Here is an 18,771-nt window from a genome sequence, read left to right as displayed (position 1 = left end):
AATGCACAGATGTTCCCCTCAGTGACATGCTGCCCAAACCAGCCGCAGTTCCTGCATGCCTGGGCTGGGTCTCAGCAAAGGCTCTGGGGTTTACCTGCTTTTATATTATTAATACTGGTGGGGCAAGTGCCAGGAACACGCTGGGAGCACTATCCCTGCTTTTCTGTGGGGTCTGCAGCACATTGCTTGTGTCTTCATCTGGCTGCAGAGGGGGTTCAGGCAATACCAAGGAGAGAGCAGGATATCTGTATGGTGCCCAAGACTCCCAAAACTGCCCCAGAAATATAACCTAATGAAAATCGTGGCATTCATCCTTCTGCAGGCTGGTCACAGCTTTCCCTTAGTTCTATTTTAGCTCCAGGAGGAGGAGAAAGTCTGGAAGGGGATTTCACACCAGCGATATGCAAACGCCGGGTCCTTGGGCAGCACCTTGGGTGGCACAAATGGTGTTTGCTGGGCAAGAGGCCCATGCCCACCTCCCCACATGCCAGGATAATGGGTTGTGACAGAGAAAGTTAACCTGAAAGAGACCAAAGAACCGCAAAGCAACAAAAAAAAAACCGAGATTAAAAAAAATAACAAACACAAAAAAAACCCAAACAAAACAACAACAAAAAAAAACCCCACATTAAAATGAGGAACAGACGGAAAGCAAAAAGGATGGAGGGCAATGCTACAGGGGATGAAGGCTCTACTGAGAAGACATGACAAGCCAAGAGTGAGCGGGGAGGAAGATGCTTAGTGGGGGTTTATTTTTAGTGGACACTCGGACACTGGTGGTGCAGTGCGCTGGCAGCACGGTGCTCCCCGAGGTAAAGGCTCAGCACTCCCTTTGCCTGCTTGTCGCTGCCGTGAGTGAGCAGGGCAGAGGGGCCTGGATCAATCTGGCAAAGCAGAAAAATGAATGAAAATTGAATTCCCCAAGGAGAAGGGATGGGGGGAGCTGTTATCCCAGCTGAGAGATAAATCAGAGCGTGCTGGAGAGCGGGGGATGGAGACGACTCCTAATAGTGGTGGAATAATTAAGGAAATAGGTTGGAAATGCAAAGCGGTGGGGCAGGGAGGCCACGGGGCAGTGTCCGTCTGTTTGTCCGCACATCCGGATAAACTTCTGTAAACGTGCCTTAGGGACCTGCCTTCCTGCGTGCTGGAAGCCCCCCTCCGCGCTGCCGGCTGGCTGGGGACCGAGCGAGGGGACGGGACAGTGGCCCCTGCCCCAGGGGGCTGTGGAGCGCAGGTGGCAACGGCAGTGGGGGCCGGGTTGTGCTTAATGCACTTAAGAGCTGGTGCTTGATTTAGGGGAGAAGGGGAGGGGAAGGGATGGGATCCCTCCCCCCGTGGTGGGAAGCCGATTCTAGCGCTTGGTGGACTGGAGGGGGCTCATTCCTGCAGTGAATGTACATTGATCTCTGCCCAGAGACGGGCTGGGGTTTTGCTGGTAAACTAAAATTTTGGGTTAAACCCCAGCAGCTTATTGACAATTATAGCTTTTTCCTGAGCAACCATCGGGCTTAATACATTTCTTAGGTTTTAACACTTTTTTTTTTTTTTCAATTGCCGGTGTGTCCCACCTGCACATTTCCTGAGGGGACAGTTCGGGATTTTTTTTAGGTGGGAAAAGCCTCTTCGTGGTTTGCATTTCAGTATGAGCATGAAGGCACAGAAAAGGCATATGTAAGTTGAGGGTGTCTGAGTGAGCATCCTGACATTCCCTCCCAGTGCTGCCTCAGTGGTGTCACCCTGCTTGGGCAGGCTTAGTGCTCTAAGTGCTCCTTACCCAGGCAGTGTGGATGTCACAGCACATCAGGGTCATTTGTCACTGTTGTGCCCGAGCTGGGTGATGTGGTGACTACCAGGAAGGGTGATGCTCAAGGCACCCTGGCTAACTTCAGCTGCATTTCGGTGTGCTTCTTCATTCAGCCCTTTGCCACTGGGTACTGCCAGGTACTGCTGTCTCTCAACACACTGGCTTCCCTCTGATGTCACAGGCCGGGTTGCCCCAGTGTTTTCCCTTGGCAAAGCCCATGGGAATCCTTCTGGAAGTTGTAGTCACACCAAGCTCTTTGACTTTGGCATCACCACCCTTGTGCCACAGCAGCCAGTGGACTGCTGGGCCAGGTGTGCTGCAGCGTTGCAGAGTTGGGTTGTCACTTTCCATCCCCAGATGCGCCCCTGGGGGAGCTGCTGTTGGAACGGGCCTTGGGGCATGGGTGTGCTACAGCACCCTGTTGGAACAGAGGTTGTTGCAGTTGTGCCTGGTACTGGGGCTGCCCATGGGAATTAACAGCCACTGGGAAGTAACTCATGTCGGTGTGGCAGCAAGGGGATGGGGACATGCTGGTTTCTGGCTGAGCCCCCATTCTCGGTGGCAGGAGGGACAGGAGGACTCACTACTCGATCACGTAGAGTGGAAGAAGGTCCCAGAGCTCCAGCAGAGGAGACTGGGGCCTTTGAGTCTTCACTCTCTCCCACCAATGGCAGGGTCGGACAGCGCTCCCTGGTACCGGACAGCACCCCGTGTCTCGACAGCACTATGTAGGGACAGCTCCGGCGTGCTGCGGAGCCACAGGACATCCCTAGGCCCCGCCCCTTCCCAGCAGGCCCCGCCCACGGCCAACAAACCACGCCCATCATGCACTCAGGCCACGCCCTATCCCTATCGAGGCTGGCGTCGATTGGCCCCGGGCAGTCCGCCCCGCCCCCACCCCCCTGCGGGCAGTGACGTCAGGCGCTCTCCCCTCAGGCTGAATGAATGGGAGGCGGGCGGCGCTGGTGGGCACAGCTGCGGCACCGCGCCCGGGCCGGCACCGGTACCGCCCGCGGGACACGGCGCTGCCTCCCGTCGCGGGGCTCCGCCGGCCCGGGCCGCATCTCTCCCTACCCTCTTCTTTCCCCTCCGCCGCCCCCGGCCCAATAAAATGATGCAAAGCTCCGCTCTCGCTGCCGAAGGGGCTGTCAAGGGGCTTCCCGAGATCCTCGGTGTGCCGGTGCAACGTAAGGACGCTTTTCTCTTCTCCCTCCTTCGCTCCTTGCCGCAAAGGCGGCCCCGGGCCGGCGGGGCAGGGCGGGCAGGGGCTGTGGCGGCAGCGCCCTGAGGGCTGGGCAGGTGCCTCCCGCTCCTGCCCGGGCGTGTTTTTTGTTCTTCCTTTTATTTCCCCCCCCCGTGTAGCAGCTTTAATGGACGTGAAAATTAGGAGCGTACGGAAGGGACAGCGGCTCCCCGGGGAGGGCGGGCGGACGGGCAACGGCGGCAGCGGGAGCCTTGCGGGGCGATGGGGGTCTGGCCCCGACGGGGAAGTCGGCGCTGCCGTGGCTCCGGCTGTGCGCTTGTGTGCGCGTGTGTGTGTGGGCGCGTGTGGTACCCTGGTCCCCCTTAGTCCCTGTTATCGTTTATAGCGGCATATATATACCGTTTATAGCGACAGGCAGCGCCTCACAGGCTACCGGCAGCTGTGGGAAGGGACCCACGGGCGTGCGGGCGTGTTACCGGGACTGCGAGCCCTGCTCGGCTTTGCGCGGCCAGGGGAGAGATGCCGCCGTCTCTGCGCCTGTGCCCCAAATCACCTATAGATCTATACGTGCACATACATGCTCTGCAGCTACAGGTAGCATGTTCCTGTGAAAGCACACGCTCGCGAGTGCTGGGGGTGTGCGCAGTCCCGTAAGCGGGTGCACGGATCCCAGCGAGTCTCGGCGGAACGCACCTGCAGGCAGCCGGTGGGGGCCGTCAGCCTCCTCGCATTTCTAGGGCCGAGCCCCGCGCGGGGTGAGGTCCTGTGCTCGCACACCTCTATAGATTCGGGTACCCGTGCGGGGCTGCTGTGCCCCGTGGGCTCCGGCCCAGCGCTGCGCGGCCGGATTGCCAGCCGAGACGGTTGTATTATTATTATTATTATTATTATATTATTGTTATTCATTTTCTCTTCGTTTACAAACAATTCCCAAGAACCGGGTGTCCCTTGGGGTCCGGAAAGGGGAGGAGCCCGCCGCGGGCAGCCGGGTGATGCTCTGCACCCCTCCACTCTTCCCGGAAAGTGGAGGGGAGGGACCCCCGGCGGTGGGGTGAGATGGGCCCAAGTCCTCGGAGAAATCGGCCGGGCGGACAGCAGTGCCTAGGGGTTGGTAGCATTCTAGGGGGCACACCAGAGTAGAGGGGTGAGCACCCGGGCGCCTACCCACTCCAGGCTAGGCCTTGCCCCCTTCCCCCCCATTGGTCGCTGCCCCCAGGTCATCCCCTGCCGTTCCGCGTCCCGCACCAGCATCCGGCCCTCCCGAGCGGCTGTAATTCGTTTTCCTCAGGTGTTTCTGCGGGGAGTGAGGCTGGTGCCTGCCCGTTGCTGCCCAGTTTGGCGAGCCGCTGCCCGTCTTCATCCCGCTTGCGGGGATTGTCCCCGTTATCCCCCGTTTCTGTCCATTTGCCAGTGGTGCGGGAGGGCACGTTTAACAGTGTTTCACCGAAGGAAAGGGGAAGAAAGACCCCCGTCGGGAGCACAGAGACAGAACCTGTGAGGAAACAGGTGGCGGCTGTCCCACGGCCGGATCCTGACCGTGCCCTGCGACTGAATAGCGAGAATGTCGCCCCTGGTTCCCAGCAGTGGGGCCATTTCGATGGCCCCGAATCCCGGGGGTTTAAGGAGAAATGAGGTGCCTCAAGCACCCCAGAGCTGCCATCGCCCTAACGAAGCTCCGTGGTTTGGCCTTTATGGGTGCCGCTAAGCTCTTTGCCGCTCGTGACTTTGCCATTTCGGTACCAATTGACGCGTATCGGGAATTATTAGGAAATAATCCAACGAGATACGATGAATATTTATTGACGCACAAACATTAGTGGCAGGAACAGAATATACGAAGGTGGCTGCTGTCAAAGTTCCCACCACCCGCAGTTCCCCGGCGGCCGCGGCCGGGCCCTGCCGTGGGGCCAGATCCTGCGGCGGTCACACGTCTGCCCCCACCCCAGGGCGAAGAGGAATTGCCCCTGGGCAGGGAATGCCTTCTAGATGGGAATTCTGCCCGCTGCTTGCGCCGGGGTCACCCTCCCAGCTGCACCTCTATATTTCATCGTGTGTGCGATGAAGATGCGTGACATTTTCATTTCTAATGACTATTCAATGGTAGCTTTCCTTTTGATTTAGCACTGCACAACCTTCTTGTTTTAGTAGGGACTATGTCCTGCAGCATCCCCTTCAGCGAGATTTTGGGGAGCCTCGCCTCACCCTGACAAACCTAGTTATAGCTTAGCTTTGCAGACGGGATTGTTAAAAAAATGTAATTCCGAGTATTATTTATTAATATTGTTTTGCAAATCTCACCGAAGGAAAAACTTCTGCCAAAGCCTGTGGGAATGGTGCCGGGCGCCGTCAGCCTCTAGCCAAGGGTCTTTAGTGGGGGTGATTAATCGCCGCTGGGAAAGTCGTTTGCACGCTGCAGATAAATGAATACAAGAGGTTTTTGCATGTGAAGGAATGGGGTTTCCTCCCCGCAGAAATGGATATTTTTAAGGAGTCCCCGTCTTGGTGCTTCCTTCGGGGCGGGTGTTTGGTGCCGGCTCCGGTACTGGGAGGACCGGACTGCCTTTGTGTTCCGGCTTCCCACCCGCATTGCTGAGACACTGATTCCGCAGTACCTTCGTCTTCGTGGCTGACGATCCTTTCCTCTTAAAACCAAACAAACCCCAGGCCCCGGAGAGAGGCTGTTTGCCAGGGGGTGCCCGGGGCCGGGCTGGGGAAGGGCGTCCTCCCGACCGCTGCCCCCGCTCTCGGGTTTGGGGGTTTCTGCTGTCTGAGGGATTCCTAAGGCTACCCGCTAGTTTCTTTCGTTTCCATCGTTATTTCTTTATTTATCCGTCGGGGAGAGATAGGGATGGAAGAACGGACCCGGTGCCAATAAATCACGGTAACAGCGCCCGAAGGGGGCCGGAGCGCAGAGCAGCTTGCGAGGCCGCCCCTCGGTTCCCCGGCATGGGGGGGGGGGGGGAGGGGGTGCGGAGGAGGAAAAGGGGGTGATACACGACGACACTGCAGATTTGGCTACGGGTTTTAATGGGATACAGCCAAATCCTGCCCGGGCTGCCGCCGGCAGGAGACAGAGATGCGCTCAACCGTGAGGTCGCTTCTCGGGCACATCACCACGGGCAGGGGGACCCCAACCTAACATCCCGCCACCCGGGGAGCAGCTTGCATTGAGGCTGCTGCTCCTGTGGGGGGGATCCCTGCGGGGGAGAAGAGGGGACCGTGGGATTGGGCCCCCCCCGGAAAGCCTACCAAACTCCCCTGCACACAGAGCCAACCCCGCGCTGCTGGCGGGCAGAGACAGCGACGCCGTTAACATCACTCCTGTTCTAGCTAATAATTCAGTTGAAACAAGTGAAATAAACGCGAGGCTTTCCGTAGGCAGGGAGGCAACGCGGAGCCGGCCCCGGCGCAGCCGTCGCCGCTGCAAAGCAGAAAGCAGAGAGAAGGGATTATGCTTGGGATGTTTTCTCTGTGCATGCATGGGGCAAACCGGCGGGTTGACCGAGCCATCTCCTGGTACCCCGGCAGCTCATTGTTGTTGTTATTATTATTATACACGGGAGAAAGCAGCCAAGTGGGTACGAGTCCTGCATATTTGAGTGCGCACACACAAACCTGTGTGCTTTCGGTCGGTGCCGTCCATCTACAGACAGATCAGAAGTGAGAAAGGAGATCTCGTTTAAAAAATAAACTAAATTTTTTTTTTTTCTCTGGAGATTTGGAGGAAGCTATTGTATTATCTGTTGCGGTTGTTTGCTTGTTGAAATTGTGTTGCTGTCTTTAAGAAGGAGAAAGCTGTGTTGGTTATCTTGTTAGTATGTGTATATACGTATATATGCATGTGAATACGTGTATATATATGTATATGTATACACGTGTTTATATAAATAACTATTTTTATATAAAACACGTTTCACAAACGTTCATGCATGTTTGTGAAAAAATGACAAGGATTTACTTTGCAATGACACCGAAGCTACCTGCGCTCGGGGCCGATGCTTTGCTGGTGCCATCGTCTGTGCCAGCGGCTTTTATGTTGTTCTAAAATAGGTTTAACGAATGAAATGTGGAAAATGTGTCCAGTGCCGACCTGCAACTGTGGTGCTGCTGCGAGAGGGGAACAAAGCATCCAGGTGTTTTCAGAGCAAGAAGAAGAAGAGGGACCTATGGAAGCTGTAGATATTTTTTTTGGTTGCTTGGGTGTTTTGTTGTTGTTGTTTGATTTATTCTACTCTTGTCAATGCTTAAATGCCAGCAATAAGTAGGGTCTGAAGGGCACTCGAATGGTAACTGCCTAACCTGGAGAATGACAAAATAAGCTGCGTTCACCTGAGATACGTGTCAGTACCCCGAAGAATATTTAAATAATGTTTAAGGCTGTAACAATGCGATCCTCTCCCGTGCTCTTTTCCTCTTTCCCCTCCTTTTTTTCCTTCTTCCCCCCTTTCTTTCCTCTTATCCTCAATTTTTTTCTTTTTTTCACCTCTCTTTCTTTCGTTTCTTCTTTCCACCCTTTTCCCCCCTCCTTTCTATCCTTTTTTACTCCTTTTACTCCTTTTTTCCTCTTTCCCCCTTTTACCCCTTTTACCTCCCCTTTCTTTCCTTCCCACCCCCTTCTTTTCTCCCTTTTCCCTCAATTGTTTTCCTTTTCCCTTTTTCATTTTCCTTTCCCTTTCCTTTTCCCCCTCATTTTCTTTTCCCCTTTTTCCTTCTTTTCCCTCTTTTATTCTTCTTCTCTTTCCTTATTCCTTCATTTCCCCTTTTACCTTCATTTCCCCCTTTTCCTTCATTTCCCCGTCTCTCCTTCGTTTTCTCTTTTTTCCTTCGTTTCTCTTTTTTTTTCTACGCACCTTCCTTCCCTTTTCCCTTCTTTCCTTCTCTCCTCTCTTTTTCTTTCCCTCTCTGTTTTTTCTTCCCTCCCTCCCGGTAGCTCCCAGCCCAGGTGCAGGGGTTCCCTCTCCCCCCCGAGGCCGAGCCCCCTGCAGGCCGCCATCCCTGGCAGGGCTGTTCCCAGAGCGGGTGGTGGGAGCAGGTTTCCAGCCGCCCCGGTCTTTTGGTCCTTGTTCCGGGGCAGCCCGGCTGTGCCGCGCCGCTGGGCGCGGGGAGCGTTTTACCGCGGGTCAGTGAAGGATCCGCCACCTGGTTCGGCCACTTCGGCTGGGGACAACAAAACCCCCGCTGAGCCCCGCACTGGGAGCAGCGTAGAGCAACACACACACACACACACAAACACACGCACACACACACACTCACACACTCGTATTTACTGTCAGCCCTCTCTGTCAGGAGAAGGAGGCAGCAGTCCTTGTGCATAAACATCTCTCCTACTCGTGTGCTCCAGCTACGGGCATGGCAGTGCTTTCTTCGGCCTCCTCTCTTCCCCCCCCCCAGCCCCCTCCAGTCAATCTGCTTTCATGCTTGTGTGTCTGGCTTTTACCGGGCACTCTCCTGCAGACTTCTACGGCATCTCCCGTTTATTCGAACTGTGGGCAGACAGAGACATAAATATGTAGCTCTCCAGTTGTACAGAAGCTGTCCATCTATAGACAGATATTGTAAAGGATGGCCAGGGGTACATCTTCCCTTAGAAAAAGCCCCCAAGCATACCCTCACAGCATGGGGGCTGTTGGGGTGTGGAGGGGAGGGAGGGCTTGATGGGGCTGGACACACTACCCCTTATTAGTACTGCTGTGCTCCAGAGTGGTTTTGCTTCAGCCCACCTTTCTCAGCCATTTCCAGTAACAGCGGTCTGTAACATCCCAGCTGGACTGGAGAAAGTGGGCAGAAACCTGCTGCTCCTGTCTACGCAAAGGGGCGATGCGCCATGGGCGATGCAAAGTCACCCGGTGCCCTGGCACTGCAGCAGAAGGGGTCCTTAGCAGCTGCTGGTGGGCCACAGGGGCTCGTGATGCTCGGGATGCAGTGGGAGCAGATGGGAAAAGACTTTTGCACGTGTTGAAAATGCCTCTGTGGGTGGGGTAGAGGCAGTTGGTGTCCTGCATCCCTGGGTCACAGCCTGGACGCCGTGGGTGACCGCCTGGGTCTTCCCAGCAGCCTGGCCCTTTGGGGATGGAGAGCCTGCAGGGAACAGCAAGCCATACCCCTGGCTGGGGGTTGCAGGATGCTATCCCAGGGGGAGCGTGAGGCAGGCAGGGAAATGGGTGGCAGAGAGCATGACATGGCCTGATTCAGCAGAGGAAATTATCAGTGTACTGTGCCTGGAGGAGCTGGTAGGGCTGTGGACTTAGCTATCCCGGAGGGTTTTGGTAAAGATTTGTGAAGGAAGATGTGCCCAGAGAGTGGCAAGGCCAAGAGTGGCAGCTAATCACCCGTGAAGTGCCAGCACCAGGCTTTGCCAGTCGTATCAGCCGGGTGGGAGCACCGCCGGGATGAGCCGGCTGCCGTGTTTGACACTGCTCTTCTGTGCTTCTCCCTCCTCCCGGCCCAGAGATCCCTCAGTGCGCCGGCTGCAACCAGCACATCCTGGACAAGTTCATCCTCAAGGTCCTGGACCGGCACTGGCACAGCTCCTGCCTCAAGTGTGCCGACTGCCAGATGCAGCTGGCCGACCGCTGCTTCTCCCGGGCAGGCAGCGTCTATTGCAAGGAAGACTTCTTCAAGTGAGTACCACTCGGGGCACAGCCCCTCAAAAGCAGCGTCTTCCCCTCCCACCTCGCACCCTCCCCTCTCCCCAGCGAAAAGACAAACGAACAACCTATTTTTAAGCGTAATTTCTCCAAAATCTTTATCTGACTCTTGTTTGTTTGTTGTGGAAATAAGGGAAATGCTGCCGCAGGCTGGGTGCTGTTCGTGGGATTAACCTTCTGAGAGCTCCAAATCTCCGCGGTGCTCCCGTCCCTCCCCGTGCTGGTTTCAGCATGGGATGGCAAACTGCGGTGGTTTGGCAGTGGCCCTGGCTCTGCTCAGAGCTAGAGGGCAGGAGAAACCCGTGCAAGGCAGCGGCGGCTCCGCCTGCTCCTGCCCGAGCCCCGCTCTCCTCCCGGGTTTGCCGATACCGGTTCGCTCCCTTCAGCTTTTTACATTTTTAAAAATTATTATTTTTTTATTATTATTCTCTCCCAGCGGTGTGAAACTTTTGGTTTTATTGTCAGCTGCCTCTGAGCTGTGCGATGCCCCAGCCTCAACATTTCCCTGCTCCAGCGGATACAACAACCTGCTTCTCGTTAAAAATGGACTTTTCAGCGGGGATGCTTTAGCCCCAGGCTGCTGGCGAAATGTGGGAATTTTCCCAAGTGACGGCGGGAGTGTTGCACTGGGGCTGGGCACAGCTCTGCCGGCGGTGCATGGCTGTGAAGCAGAGGGGTGCTGGAGGGGTGCTGCTTCACCCTTCCTGTAGGGAGGAGGGCCAGATCCTGGCCAGCACAAGCCTGGCCTAGACTCCCCCTGCTTGCCCATCCCCAGGCTCTCGGGCCTCCTGTGCCCTTCCTGCCAGGCTTCAGGGCCAAAGATGCTGCTTGATTTTCTCCTTCCCAGCTGCGGAGTGTGCAACAACCAAAGAGGCCTCTACAGCCTGAGTAATAACACTTCACTTCTGATATTTTCCAGCCTATTAATCTCCAAGTCATTTAAATAGTCGCTCAAAAGGTGCGGGTAATCAATGTTAATTAGAGTTGAAAGATCAGGGACTTTCTTAGATGAGGTCCTGCCTGGATTATTTGGTGCCAATCAATAGCATCTCAGCGCTGGCTGGAGCACTCACTTCACCTTTCTTTCAACCGCTCATTGATTTCAGGGTAGGTAACCTGCAGAGGACGTGAGGATCTAAGGCCAGCTTCATGGGCAGGTTTGCAATGCAGGAGCACTCCTGAAAAGACCAGATTCTTTGGTTTTTATCTTGTTCTTCCTCTCCCCAGTTGCAGCCCTTCTCCTCAGCTGTGGGCAGCTCTGTCCTGGGCCTGGCTGTCCCCAGGTGGTGCAGAAACACTCCGGGATGCTTTGGGTGGGGGGGAAAGTGGGTGGTGTAAGATTGCTTTAATAGTGTTCTGGAGGGTGGTGAATGGGTGAAGGGAAGATAGGGGCTGCAGAGCCTGCATTGGCTCAGACTTGGGCACAGAAAAGTGTTGTTTGCTTGTCAGTCCTATCCCTCTCTCTGTCTGTCCCTACATCCTCCATTCCCTCCCTTCCTCCTTCCATACCTCCCCCAGCAGATGTCCAAGGACTCTCCCTTTAGGACACCAGCCCAGAAAATGAGACAAAACATATTTTCCTCCTTGCTTTCTGCTTCCAGCACCTCTTTGGGCAGCTGCTGAAATTGCACCAGCACCTCTCATGCCCAGTACCTGTCGTCCACCACTGGTGACCCCTTTGTGACTAGGGGACCCAGCTTTGGTGGTCATGCCCTGGCTCTCCAGGTGGTGTGAGGTCAGGGGCTGCCATGGGCTTGTGTGATTGGCAGATGTTCAGCCCTCAGGGGTCAGTGGGAGGTGTTTGGGTTGGCTGTACCCCCTATGCACCCCCAGTGCCACTACCTGTCCCTGCAGCCTTGGGAGGATGGGGGCCAAGGGGCTTGGGTTTTCCTGAACTGCCTCCTTCGAGGCAGATGGCTCTGTTTAAGGTGTAGGGGACAGATTATTCTGGTAGCTTTGCTGCTTGGGCTGCTACTGCAGTGCTAAGGTGGCTCTGAGGAGTCCCAGCATCCTGCTGATGGGGTGCTATGGGGTGCTGGGCGGAGCAGGGGAGACCCAGCAGAGCTCTTATGGTGCTGGTGGGAGGTGAGCATCTACCTCATGTCAATCCCGAAGCCCACAGTACCTGTTGCTGGAAACACCTGTGGAACATTCACTTGCTTTTTACTTCTTCCTGTGCTGCCACCACCTCCTGCAACGTGTTGCCCTTCCTCCATGAATTCAGTTTATACCGGCTGTTATCCCATTGTTACCTGAGTGTTAACCTTAATGTCTGCACAGGGCAACTGCACCCCACAACAGCTCGTGGGTGCACTCCAAGAAATGGGCACCCCAGAAGCTCTGCAGCAAAGTGCCTGTGATCCACGGGGCTCCTGTGTGGGACACACTCCTTGCATGCTCCTTTTATGCTCCTTCCATTCTACTTACCCCATTATTACATGCTCCTTCCCATGCTTCTTGTCCCATTCCTGCATGCTCCTTGCGTACTGTTTTCATACTTGTTGCATGCTCATCACAGACTCAGCTAGGTTGGTGAAGACCTTTCTTCATCAAGATCATCAAGTCCAACCTTTACCCCAGCACTGCCAAGACCATCACTAAACCGTGTCACTGAAGGCCTCATCTACACGGTTTCTGAACACTTCCAGGGATGGTGATCCCATGACTTCCCTGGGCAGCCTGTTCCAATACCTCATCACCCATTTGGTCTTTGCATGCTTCCTGCATACTCCCTTGCAGCTGTGCTGGCGGGTTTGCTTGGCCCCATGCCTGCCCCAAGCCAGCACACCCACTGCACCCATCGGACTGTCATTATGGTGTAAGAGCCCCATCATTCTCCATTAATCTGGGATTCACCATGCTAGTGAGGAGGTGTAATTAATTTATTTGGTATTAACGTGGATGAAATATGTACTGTCCTTGCAGGGGAAAATCAGGCAGCCTATAAGCATTAGTTAAAAGAACCATTAAAATCAAACCTTCCTCAGCCCCATTAGGCCACTCTTTCACGCTGAAGAAGATAAACCCCTGCCGTGTGAAGTGTCATGCATAATAAGGCTGTTTGCTGGTTTAAACTCTGCCCTGTCTCCTGGGCCCCACCCCGTCTCCAGCAAAGCCCACCTGGCCGAGAGGCTCAGGGGCTCTGATTCTCTTCGCAGGCGTTTCGGGACCAAATGCACAGCCTGCCAGCAGGGCATCCCCCCCACCCAGGTGGTCCGCAAAGCCCAGGACTTCGTCTACCACCTCCACTGCTTCGCCTGCATCATCTGCAGCCGGCAGCTGGCCACGGGCGATGAGTTCTACCTGATGGAGGACGGGCGGCTGGTCTGCAAGGAGGACTATGAGACTGCCAAGCAGAACGGTAGGCACCCTGAGGGGGTTAAGAAGTGGGACATCACACTGACGGGTGGCCATGGCTTGTGTCCCTGGAGTTGTACTTCTGGGCTCTAGGCAAATGGTTCTGAGGAGCTTTTCCCCGGTGGTGCCGGCCGTTCAGGGCTGCTCATCTGCTGCGGTTGGGGCTGGTACCGTCTCCTTCACTTGCAGATGACTCTGAGGCGGGTGCTAAGCGGCCCCGGACCACCATCACGGCCAAGCAGCTGGAGACACTGAAGAACGCCTACAAAAACTCCCCCAAACCCGCCCGGCATGTGCGGGAGCAGCTTTCATCTGAGACAGGGCTTGACATGAGAGTGGTGCAGGTGAGGCCACGGGGAAATTCCTCTTCACCCTGCCCCTAGTGAAGGTGGATGCAGGGGGTCCCGCTGGGGTGCTAGGTTGCAGGGGTACCAGGCTTCAGGGGATGCAGGGGTGGCAGAAATACTGGGTGGCATGGGAGCTTGGGAGCTGGCTTGCAGGGGTGCTGGCATGCAGAGTTTTGGGGTGCTGGGTTGCAGGGGAACTGGTGTGCCAGGATGCAGGGGGGCCTAGATACTGGGTTACAGAGTGCTGGTTTGCATGGGTGTGTGGGAGCTGGGTTGCATATGTATTAGCATGATGGGTACAGCGGGACTGAGTTGCATGTGTGCTGGCATGTGGAGTTGCAGGGGTTCTGGGGGTGCAGAAGTACAGCAATACTGGCATGCTTGGATGTAGGGGTACCAGGCTGCTGGCGTGCTGGCCGACTGGATTGTATGTGTGCTGGTGTGCTGGGTTTTAGGGGTGCTGGCATGCAGGGGGACCAGGGTGCCGTGGTGCCATCAATGTCCCCACTTCCTGCCCCAGGTGTGGTTCCAGAACCGCCGGGCCAAGGAGAAGCGGCTGAAGAAGGACGCAGGGCGGCATCGCTGGGGGCAGTTCTACAAGAGCGTCAAGCGGAGCCGTGCGGGAGGCAAGCTGGAGAAGGAGAGCTCAGCCGACGACTGCGGCGTCAGCGACAGCGAGCTCAGCTTCCGTGGTGAGAGGGGATCCGACACAGGGCAGGGGGGCTGCGGGGCTCCCCCCTGCGCTGACGCTTCCCCTCTGCTCTCCCTCCTCTCCCCGGCAGAAGATCAGATCCTCTCCGAGCTCGGCCACTCCAACCGGGTTTATGGCACCGTGGGGGACGTGGCAGGAGGACAGTTGCTGAACGGCAGCTTCCCCATGGAGGGGACGGGACAGTCGTACCAGGACTTGCGGGACGGCAGTCCCTACGGCCTCCCCCAGTCGCCGTCCTCCATCTCCTCCCTGCCGTCCCACCCGCCCTTGCTCAACGGGCTGGACTACGCCATGGACGGCAGCCTGGGGCTGGTGGCCCACGGGGCGCAGGGGGTGAGTCAGACGCTGCGGGCCATGGCCGGGGGGGGGCCCACCTCCGACATCTCCACGGGGAGCAGCGTCGGGTACCCAGACTTTCCCACCAGCCCGGCCTCCTGGCTGGACGACATGGATCACCCCCCTTTCTAAGCGCCGCTCGCCCCCCTGCTCCGGCCCCTCTCGCTCCCCCCCAGCCCGCAAGCATAGCACTGAGGGCGCCTGCCGGCAGTTGACCTTTCCAGGATTTCTCATGGGAATCTGCCCCGAAGGGCTGGAAGGAGAGGGATCAGCATCCGCGATGGCCCTGGGTGGCTGTGCTTGGGGTGTGTGTGGGGGGCACAGATGCCTTTGGGTGTAAGCACAAGAGAGGTGTCGGCGCACGGGATGCATGGCCAGGACGCTGCACAGGGCTGGGCACAGCGGGGTGCTGGTGATGGTGCGGGCCGGCGGGAGGGAAGGACAATCACGGATGGCAGAGTCTGTCCCAGGGCCAGCGCCCGCCCCGCACCCCTTCTTTTGAGCACCGCTGCTATTTTCAAGAGTTATTTTTCGATACGGAGTTGAAACGCGGCTTGGCGCTGCCCGGAACCTCAGCGGAAAGAAAAGTCTATATTGTAGATGGGTTTATTTTAGCGAGGCCGGGGACCTGTCCAGGCAGGGCCATTGCCCTGCTGCCCGGAGGTGATGCTGCCGTGCACGGCTGTGATTTATCCCTGGCACGCAGGAGCACTTACAGCGCATCCCTGCGGGGTTTACCTCGGTCATATGGCAGGGAGGCATTAAAACAGAAAAAGCCTCTCCCTGGAGATGCCCATGGCCAAGCAGTGCTGTGTCGGGGCCGGCCGGCGTGCTCCGGGATGGCACATGGAGAGCAGCTGCCGCAGGTGCTGGAGAAGAGTGGCAGGGAGAGGTGGGGAATGTTTGCTCTCAGGGTATTGCAATTCCCCCCTAAAAAGAAAGGAAAAAGGGCATTTAATTAGCTGCAGAAGCACCCCCGTGGTGGTTAATGGAAGGGATTGTGCTGTGACACCCCCTTGGCACAGGCCAACCACCTCCTCTGGTGCTGTGGGACTGACAGGACCGAGGGTGGGTGCAAGCAGCTGGGACCCCATGAGCCCCATGAGGTCTGCTCCTGGCCGGGTCCACACAGCACCACCCCCTTTCTCAAAACCCACCCCCCGGGCGTGCAATGGCCACTGCCCATCTCCCACTGCCTGGCTCTGTCCCCGCCCCACGGGTGTGCCCTGCCTGCGGGGTGCCCCCCCCCCCCCCCCCCCTCCCCGCCATCTCCTCCAGTTCTGATGATCCCAGGCTGCCCTTCCAGGAGGGCTGGTGATGGATCCAGTTGAGTGGCTGATGCCAGAGGCTGGAGGGGCGATGGGGGAGGAAGAGCTACAAAAGGAAAGCATTAAAAAGGAATAAAAATGGAAAAAAGCCACACAAGAAAGCACATCACTGGTATGTTCCTGTTCCTCCGTGCCCCCCAGCTGGGTGTGTTGGTGCTGCAGGAGCTGCACCCATGTGCCTCCCCTCCCAGCCTTGGGTGCTGCTATGTGCCAAGCTCCCGGCCTTGCCGGGTACCGCAGGCAGCTGGTGGGGAGGTGAGCAGGGGGAAGCTATGCCTGCTGCTCTCCATCCCCCTTTGACAAGGCCAAATATCCCCTCCCCTCACTGTGTAAATTTTGTACAGTTCCGGAAGGTGAGAGTCTTGTTTCCTGGGGGAAAAATGAAAAAAAGAAAACCCAACAAAAATAGTAATAAAAAAAAAATCAAAGAATAAATCCTTATTTATTGCCATGTCTTTGGGAAGAAATCCCCCCCTCCCGAATTCGGGCCCAGGGCATTGCTTTTGTATCCTGCCTCCGATGCATTGGCATGAGATGTGTACAGTCACCCCTTCTGCCTTGAGGGAAAGCGACGTCAAATAAACTCGGGATGCTGTTTAGCCACTGCTGTCTTTGGGATTTTCTTCCTTAGGGAGGAACAGCAGCAGCCACTATCAGCATGGCCTGCTCCAGCACCATCAACTGTTTGGGATTGGGATCTCCTGGGTGTGTTGTATGGATGGAGGAGCCAGCATCCCCATGGGATGGGGCAGGATCATTACGCACTGGCTTTTTGCAGGCACAGGTGTGGGGGGTGGTTTTGGGGTGGGTACCTTCATCCCTGCCACATGGCACCCCAAGACACCAGCAGCTTTCCTGTCACCGTGCAGTGATGGTGGTGCTGCTGCCATTGCCTGGCTGTACCACCACAGCACTTGGGGGGCACAGGTGAGGTGGAAGAGCCATGCCAGGGGGCCCAGGGGGCCCAAGCCCCACCACGGGCACTGGTGTGTTGGCTTTCTATGTTTTAATCATTTTAACATTTAATGCTTCTCAATTAAAGTGATTTCCTGGAGTAGATGCCAAGCTTAGAGCAAATGCATATTAACCACTTTCTGTATCGGTAGTTAAAGGCACCAAGGGATTTAAACAGCAATCCGCAGGGCTGCTGGGGAAAGGTTTGGCTGAATAAAGCAGATTATAAACAATAATATATGCCTTTCTCGCCCACCCCCACCCTCTTTTTTTTTTTTTTTTAGTTTTTTGGAAAGGCTCCAGCCTCACAAACAGACCTAAAGTGCTATAAACATCTCCAGGGCTGAGCGCTCAGCCCCCAAATGTGCTCCCTGAAAGCACAGGGATCACAGCTACCGCTTTTCATCCCTGCTTTAAAAGAGATCTTTTATTACCCAGCATGTCCATCAAGCCAGGCAGTGGCTGTGCATTATAGCACTGCACAAAGGTGGCCTTACTTGTCCCTAACCTTGATGCCACCATGTCTCCATCCCCAAACAAGTGGAGTGGCTCCATGCAGAGCACCCCAGCGCTGGGGTTGGCATCTTTGCTTCATTCACATTTGGGTGCAAAAGTGACCATCATTGCTGTGAGCACTCATCACATTTTGACTGTGTAAGCCATGTTTGTGGTGAGACCAGGTACTGACAGCCTGCAGGCGCCCTTGGCAGGGTGAAGGTGAGCAGAAGCCACTGCGGGCCCTTGCTCAGGGGTCAGGGGGCTGCTGCATCGCTTCCATCAAATAAGCACTGTCCCACAGAGACCCTAAATGTTGAAACCTGACATTTTGCATAGAACATTGACGTTTATCAGCAGCAGCTTGCTTCATGCCACTAAGGAGACACATCTCTATACCCTCTGTATGCAGCTCCCTGCCTGGCCACTGTCAGCTTGTTTCACCAGCCCCTTGTCACAACTGGGCAGCAAAAGAGGTGGTGCATGTGTGGTGGCTGCAAACGGATGCACAAGGTGTATTTCAGTTTTGCCATCTACTGTCCGGCTAGGAAGGCAGTTTCTTTGGAATAGTCAGAAGAAGCAGGCTTAGAGCTTGTTTCCTACCCACTTCACAAGAAGCCCTGAAGGGCTATTTTTTACCCAAAAGCACAGAGACCACCACCACAGCTCCCCAGCCCATCAGACCCCTCCAGTATGAAGGTAATGGGAAATAATGTGACACGGTCAATCTAAATGCTCGTACAGTTCATTAACTTGCCTACCACTGAGCTTGGCGTGTGAGCTACACAGTAGTGGTGCTGTGGCTGCTGGTGGCATTCAAGCCAGTGCAGCAAACTTAGGCAGTATTAGCAAATGCTGGCAGGAGTCAGCTGCCATGAGGGGCTGAAATACACAAATGTCTTCTGTCCAGCCAGTTCTTAGTGGCAGGAACATTCACATTTATTTTGCTGAGGCTGGAAGGACTTGATGGCAAGTAGCCCATCACAACAAGGAAGTTTCCTATGCTTTCCTCCAAGCTGTAGATCTCCTTCTCCAAAAAAAAACAAGCAGTGTGGCAACACCCTGCAGGGAAGCCACAGTCTGCTCTTGCTGTGTACACCCACCCCATGCAGCAGTCGCCCTCCCAGACAGGAGTTTTAGCCCAAAACACAAACCCATCCCTGGCAGCTTCCCTGTACAATGGCTGATCCACTGGCACAGCCCAGTGGGGATCCCGATAAGCAGGCAGTAAAAACCCCACCACCATCCCACCTCACTCCAGCACCTGAGGCATCCCCGCAAGGCACATCTTTCTCACTTGTTAGCATTTAGCCTGCTGAGCCATTCCAAGGACCAGCATGCAACAGGAGGACCTGGAGCTGCTGATGGAGGTGTGGTTTTAACACTTTAATTCAGCAAAGCAGTTCTGTGAAGTGGTAAGAGTCCTGTTGGTTTGGAAAGGTTGGTTAGCCATAAAGCACTTACATGTCTTATATATGTTAGGTAAGAACTAGAGGGATGCACAAACAGCTGTACAATTCCACTGTTGTTTGTAGCCTTCTCCCCAAGACATGAGCTTGAATAAAGCTTTCCAAGGGCTATGAC

The 18,771-nt window shown here is 55.7% G+C and overlaps 2 protein-coding genes across 4 annotated transcripts in view; one reads left to right on the top strand and one right to left on the bottom strand.

The window, feature by feature from the left end:
- The first annotated feature begins 2,918 nt into the window (after nt 1-2,918).
- Nucleotides 2,919-14,542, top strand: LHX4 (LIM homeobox 4). The gene is made up of 6 exons (XM_005147058.2): nt 2,919-2,994; nt 9,460-9,631; nt 12,817-13,019; nt 13,205-13,359; nt 13,883-14,054; nt 14,145-14,542. The coding sequence occupies exons 1-6, from the start codon at nt 2,919-2,921 to the stop codon at nt 14,540-14,542; spliced, it is 1,176 nt and encodes a 391-aa protein (XP_005147115.2).
- A 478-nt stretch (nt 14,543-15,020) lies between these two features.
- ACBD6 (acyl-CoA binding domain containing 6) overlaps nt 15,021-18,771 on the bottom strand; it is a 90,318-nt gene continuing 86,567 nt past the window's right edge. For 2 of the 3 annotated variants that reach the window (XR_004080309.2, XM_031047296.2), the window contains one exon: nt 15,021-15,340. Coding sequence is in view for 2 of the 3 variants with exons in the window: in XM_031047296.2 (XP_030903156.1) it covers nt 15,320-15,340 (21 nt within the window). In the remaining variant the exon portion in view is untranslated. Of the gene's footprint in view, nt 15,341-18,196; nt 18,612-18,771 lie in introns of those variants that run through there. The other variant, XM_031047295.2, reaches the window with a different exon arrangement.

Source organism: Melopsittacus undulatus, chromosome 6 (genome assembly GCF_012275295.1).
Source record: "Melopsittacus undulatus isolate bMelUnd1 chromosome 6, bMelUnd1.mat.Z, whole genome shotgun sequence".
Lineage (NCBI taxonomy): Eukaryota > Metazoa > Chordata > Aves > Psittaciformes > Psittaculidae > Melopsittacus > Melopsittacus undulatus.
The sequence above is the reverse complement of the archived record's forward strand: the minus strand, read 5'-3'. Positions and strand labels throughout refer to the sequence as shown.

Bases quoted from the DNA above. Each gene is read 5' to 3' on its own strand.
- LHX4 (XM_005147058.2), top strand. From the start codon at position 2,919: ATGATGCAAAGCTCCGCTCTCGCTGCCGAAGGGGCTGTCAAGGGGCTT. The intron at 9,632-12,816 runs GTGAGTACCACT...TTCTCTTCGCAG, and splicing joins TGCAAGGAAGACTTCTTCAA to GCGTTTCGGGACCAAATGCA. The intron at 13,360-13,882 runs GTGAGGCCACGG...TTCCTGCCCCAG, and splicing joins TTGACATGAGAGTGGTGCAG to GTGTGGTTCCAGAACCGCCG.